We start from the raw sequence: 5,585 nt of genomic DNA on the forward strand, positions 1-5,585 counted from the left end.
TTGGTTCATGGGTCAGCACTCAATCCACTGAACCACACCAGCCAGGTCACTTTTATATATTTTAATTTAAAAAGATAAATTATCAAAAGAAAAATAAAAAGATAAATTATCATCCCAATCAAAGCACATGATTAGGTTTAGATATAACCATTTGTCACTACTAGATGACACTTCCAATGGAATGCAGAGTTGTGATGTTTCAGTTAGCTTTAAGGTGCTTTTTATTACCTAAGTGGGTGCTTACTTAGGGGCACCACCTGCCTAGAAGGGGACCACTGGAATATTCTTTTACCCGCAATGATCGCATTTACTCCAGTTCTAGCCAGACCTCTAGTGCACTAAGTCTTACCCCAACTGAGTGAAGAAGCAGAGCATATAGGACCATAGGTTTGGGGGCTGAATGTAAGAGGGCCAGGGGGGCCCTGGTCAGTGTGGCTCAAGTTGGTTGGATCACAGTCCCGTCCCATAAACTGGAAAGTCTCAGGCTTGATTCCTGGTCCGGGTCAATGTCTTGGCTGCAAATTTTGCCCATATGGGATGGATGTTTCCCTCTCCCACCGATCTTTCTCTTGCATGTCAATGTTTCTCTCTCTTTCTCTCCTTTCCTTCTTTTCTCTCTAAAATCAATAAGCGTGCCCTTGGTGGGGATTAAAAAAGAAAAAGTGGGTAGGGGGAGAAGCTGTGGGTAGGAAGCACTGGGCAGGGTGTCAAGCATGCAGAGCGGCAAGGGTGGAGAGAGCCAGTTGTATACTCTGGTGGGGCTTTTCTCTTCCTTTTGCTTTGTTCTTGGCTCTACTTCCTTCTCAGGCTGATTCCTGCTAAAGAGCACCTAACAGGCAGAGGATTTATGATCACCAAGTCTCTTCAAAGCTAAGATTACACAATTCTATTGTAGTTCCCCCCCAACCCTTAACCCACTCCTCCCTCTTTCTCTAAGAAGCTGTTTCCAAGAACCCAGACCCTTCCTCTTTGCCCACTCCCCTACCTATATAAAACCCTTGGGGTCAGTCAGAGGTGATTCTGCCTCACCAGAGATAAGACCATTGGAAAAGGGGATTTGCATAGTATGAAAATAGCCAAGGAGATGCAAAGTAATCTTTCAATGAACTTTTTATTGGCCTCCTGCCCTGCCAAGGGATGCCCCACTTCTGCTGCCTTCAATGCCTCAGAACTTTGGTATCGTTGACCTCAGACACCACTTTGCCGTCCACAATCCTGCGGGTCGTGGTCTTTTGGATGGTTTGTGAGAGGCTCTTGTCCAGGGCGTCGACAAGGCTGTAACAGGAGACCAAATCTCAGTTATAAACAGTCCCACAGAGAAGGGAGATGAGGAAAGTGGAGGAAAAAAGCCTCTTATCCCTGTGCCCCTTTATCTCCAAGTTCCCCTTGGCCACTCCCTCCATAAAAGGGAAACCCAAGGCCAAATTCCATGTGTACTCTAAATACAGCTAGGAGCAATACTTAGTCCATCCTCTTCACCAGGAAGGAACCTCTGTAACAGTTACTAGCTTGGAGACAAAGGGGCACTCAGGAGCAAGGTGCTCAGCAGGGCTTTCAAAAGCTCAGGATTTGAGAAGTGATATCTTGACCCTAGCTGGTGTGGGTGGAAGGACAGCCCCACTTACTTGAAGTCCTCCCCTTCTTCCAGTAGGCTGCGGTAGGTGGCAATTTCAGCCTCCAGCTTGACCTTGATGTTCAGCAGGGCCTCATACTCCTGAGCCTGGCGCTGTCCCTCTGCCCGGGTCTGGGCCAGCTCTGACTCCAGGTGCAACAGGATCCCATTGAGTTGTTCCATCTGCATGGCATAGCGCATCTCCACCTCCCTCAGGTTGTTCTCCAAACTGACCTTCTGCAGGGGGCATAGGGAAAAGTGTTGGGTGAACCTTGAGGTGCAGTGGAGAGTTAGCAACTTTTCACAGAGCAGTTCAGAACTCAGGACTTCACTCTTTGCAACTTCTTTGAGCAACTGCTCTGTGCCAGCTTCTAGGGTAGGGAGGTAGAAGCAGCAGGAAACGCAGAGTAACAACTCTTTCTGGGCGAAAGGAATTCATGAAGGAAGGGGTAGGATTTGGGTCAAGACAGGATGGGTCTGAGGCAGACAGAGGTCAAGGGACCTGGAAGAGTTGGGGCAGCTGGAGTGAGCGCTCTTACCAGATTCCTCATTGAGTCCAGGTCGATCTCCAATGATTGGACCACACGTCTCAGCTCTGTGAGTGTCTGCTCAGCAGCGTCTTTCTCAGCGGTCTGTGAGGTGACCACTGTGGTGCTCTCTTCAATCTGCAGGAGATGTGATGCTCAAGTCCCTCCTTCTCTGTTGGCCTCCCTTGCTCCCTCCCCCTTGGGCCTCTGTGCCCAGCAAGTGTCCATCTCTTTCCGTCTTGTACCTGATGGGACCAGTACTTGTCCAGCTCCTGTCGGTTCTTCCGAGCCAGCTCGTCATACTGGGCCCGGATTTCTGCTATGATTTTGCCGAGGTCCTGAGATTTGGGGGCATCCAACTCCACGGTCAACCCAGAATTGGCAATCTGGTTTTGTAGACCATTCACTTCCTAAAGGAGAGAGGGGAGGAAGTGAGAAGGGGCTCAAGGTTGAGCTCTAGGAAGGTTCTTCATCTGTGACTGGCTCTTCCTGGCCTACAGGATCGGCTGGAGAAGAGAACAGGAAACTCTTAGCTTTGCCCTTTTGGCTTTCTTCTCTGGATGGGTAAAATGCAACCCACTTACTGCCCGCACCTGTCACATGCAATTTTTCTCTCCTCACTTCACCCCATCTCTCCACCTACCCTCCTTCCACAAACCTCCTCTTTATGCCTTCTTCCAGGAAGCCCTGATGGCTCCACCTGCGCTCACTCCTCAATCACCCCTCACTCCTGTGCTGGCTGCTTCTGCCTTCGTCCTCATCTATTCTCTCACCCATGGCCTCTTGACTTCATCATGTTGTACATTAGGTTACCCACTGAGGATGGCCACAGTCTGATTAAGAGCCCAGGCTGGTAGTTTCATTATTCCCCCAGACTTGTCTTGGCCCCTAGTTCCTGGCCTGGCCGGTGGCCACTGCTTGCCTCCTCGTGGTTCTTCTTCATGAAGATCAGTTCCTCCTTGAGAGTCTCTATCTCTGTCTCCAGCTGCAGCCGAGTGATATTGGTGTCATCAATGACCTTTCGGAGCCCACTGATGTCATTCTCCACAGACTGGCGCATGGCCAGCTCCGTCTCATACCTGTGGAAGTAGAGGTGATTAGATCTAGAACCTTCTTCAATCATGCCCCCTAAGAGCAGCACTGTGGCCACTGCCAACAGAAACTGATCCAGGAATCAGATGGTAATCCTCTGAGCGCCATTCCTGGCCCTAAGTATTCTTAAACTGGGTTATGTGAATGAATGATTGATGGAGCATCTCATCCACCCAGCTCCACCCACAGCTGAACAAGATCCCACTCTGAGCCTCTAGCTGACCTAGCTCAGGAAGCAGAACATTCCTAGCTCCAACCCTAGCTGCCTAGTCCCCCAAGCCTTACTTGACTCTGAAGTCCTCAGCAGCAAGACGGGCATTGTCAATCTGTAGAACGATGCGGGCGTTGTCCACAGAGTTTGCAAAGATCTGAGGATTGGTGAGAAAGATTGCTCCATGAATAAGAAGTCAGTGATGGGATGGGCTCAGTGTGTGAAAGGTATATATGTCTCAGTGAAAACATCCCTGTCCCAGGAATAGCCAGAGGCTATCAGCTTCCACCTGTGCCCTTCACCCCGTTCCCTCCTTTCCTGAAGTCCCAAGTACCTGGGCTCCCACCAGTCTCCTGCTGCGTCTCCTTTGGAGCCTCTGCTGGCTGGCCTACTGGAGGTGAGCAGCTACTACTATACAAGTCCTCTCCCTGGCCTTCTCCCGGCATTTTTTCCTAGGGCACTTGCTCACCTCCCCACTCTCCACCCCCCAGGTAGGCCTCCAGTGTACTCTTAGTATGACTCAGCCTTAACCACATCCGCTTAACCCTCCACCTGTCCCCATTTGTCAGAAACCTGTGTCTGAGTCCTCTTTTTGGGCCTTGTCTCACCTCCCTTGATGCTGTTCACTTCCCAAGCTCTGGCCTTCCCTTCCCACTTTCTCCAGGGAAAGGACCAGCTCATACTGTCACCACCCCTGGGGGTCCCACTGGCTAGGGGTAAATGCGGAAACCCAGGGCACTCCTAACACCCTCCCTGAACAATAGACAGACGGTGGGGTGGAGACAGAAAGTGGGGGAGGGAGTCCATGTGCCCCACCCTATTAAAATTCCTATCCTTGGGAGAGGGGAAGGACGAGGTACTGCGTGGAGGGCAAACGGGGCTGGGAGTTGGGCTGTTCCCTCCACGGCCCCTTACCTGAGCCCTCAGGTCCTCGATGATCTTGAAATAATGCCCCCAGTCTCTGACCTGGGGTCCCTTCTTCTCTAAGTGTTCCCGGATTTTGATCTCCAGTCTCCGATTATCAGCCTCCAGGCTTCTCACCCTCTCCAGGTAGGAGGCCAGACGGTCATTCAGGCATTGCATAGCCTCCTTCTCGCTCTGGATGCCCCCTATGCCCACCAGACCCCCGGCCACCCCTGCAGCCAGGCCCCCGGATCCCCAGGTGCCCCGCAAGCTGGTGGAGCGGGACACGGAGATCCGGGAGCCCGAGCCCCCGGCGCCTGCATAGACGCTGGCCGCGCTGCTGGTCGGCCGGACTCGGTAGCTGGGCGACTGCACGGAGCCCAGGGACCGGTAGTTCGTGGAGAAGCTGGAGCGTGTGCTGAAGCTCATGTTGTTCAGGGAGGAAGGTGAGAAGTCGCCGAGACTCAGGTTGAAGCTGCAGTGAGTGCCAGGTCCGCGACTTAAGTTTATAGGGCGGAGGGAGGAGCTGGGGACCCGTCGGGCAGGCCCCGCCCCCTCCCCGGTGTCGCAGTGCTTTGGCGACAGGTGGACTCCCGCGGGCCGCACGGGCGGCGTAGGTTTCAGACCCTGCCCCCTCCCTCTCAGCACAGCCCTGCCAAGGCCACCCTCGACTCCCTAGAAAGGGGGTGACTAACCTAGAAGGACAAGGGCAGAAAGTGGTGTTGGCCCTGGCTGCTGTGATTTCAAGGGCAGGAAATGACGTTATTATACCCCTCCCCAGGTAGAGGAGGTGCTGGCCGGTTGAGAATTTGGGAGTTTTGGGGAATGGGAGAGTGGAGTGGGGTGTGAGCCTCTATAGCTGTTCTCAGTGTGCAGCCTCAGTTTTGACGTTGAGGGGATCTGGCGGGTATCCTGGAGCACCAGGGTTCCTGGGGAAGAAAAGGTGGGGGCTGGAGAAGAGGAAGAGAGACTCAGTCTTGAGCCCCAACTCTGCTGGTTTACACATTTGACTCCCAGCACACTTGGGTCCCAAACATACCCACGCGCACATGTTCACCAGTACACACTCCTGCCTGTATCACACATGTACATGTCACGCACCAGGTGTGTGGAGACTCCTGAAGACACACTCACTCCCTGAACCCACTCCTCACTCTGCCTCCCACCCCCAGCTCCCTCCCATGGGAGGCCTGACTTCCACTGAACACTTTGTGATTGGAGCCGGGGATAGGACACGTCT

At 52.9% G+C, this 5,585-nt stretch overlaps 1 protein-coding gene across 1 annotated transcript; it reads right to left on the reverse strand.

The window, feature by feature from the left end:
- Nucleotides 1-1,085: 1,085 nt before the first annotated feature.
- On the reverse strand, nucleotides 1,086-4,882 carry KRT18 (keratin 18). Its single transcript, XM_028533178.2, has 7 exons — nucleotides 4,358-4,882; nucleotides 3,517-3,599; nucleotides 3,062-3,218; nucleotides 2,385-2,549; nucleotides 2,152-2,277; nucleotides 1,626-1,849; nucleotides 1,086-1,275 (listed from the first exon to the last, which is right to left on the reverse strand). Exons 1-7 carry the CDS (start codon nucleotides 4,772-4,774, stop codon nucleotides 1,158-1,160), a joined length of 1,290 nt encoding a protein of 429 aa, XP_028388979.1. The 5' UTR covers nucleotides 4,775-4,882; the 3' UTR covers nucleotides 1,086-1,157.
- Nucleotides 4,883-5,585: the final 703 nt, after the last annotated feature.

This window comes from Phyllostomus discolor, chromosome 2 (genome assembly GCF_004126475.2).
Source record: "Phyllostomus discolor isolate MPI-MPIP mPhyDis1 chromosome 2, mPhyDis1.pri.v3, whole genome shotgun sequence".
Classification (NCBI taxonomy): Eukaryota; Metazoa; Chordata; class Mammalia; order Chiroptera; family Phyllostomidae; genus Phyllostomus; species Phyllostomus discolor.

Bases quoted from the DNA above. Each gene is read 5' to 3' on its own strand.
- KRT18 (XM_028533178.2), bottom strand. From the start codon at position 4,774: ATGAGCTTCAGCACACGCTCCAGCTTCTCCACGAACTACCGGTCCCTG. The intron at 2,550-3,061 runs GCAAGCAGTGGC...TCTCTCCTTTAG, and splicing joins TGAAGAAGAACCACGAGGAG to GAAGTGAATGGTCTACAAAA. The intron at 1,850-2,151 runs GTAAGAGCGCTC...TGCCCCCTGCAG, and splicing joins TGGACTCAATGAGGAATCTG to AAGGTCAGTTTGGAGAACAA.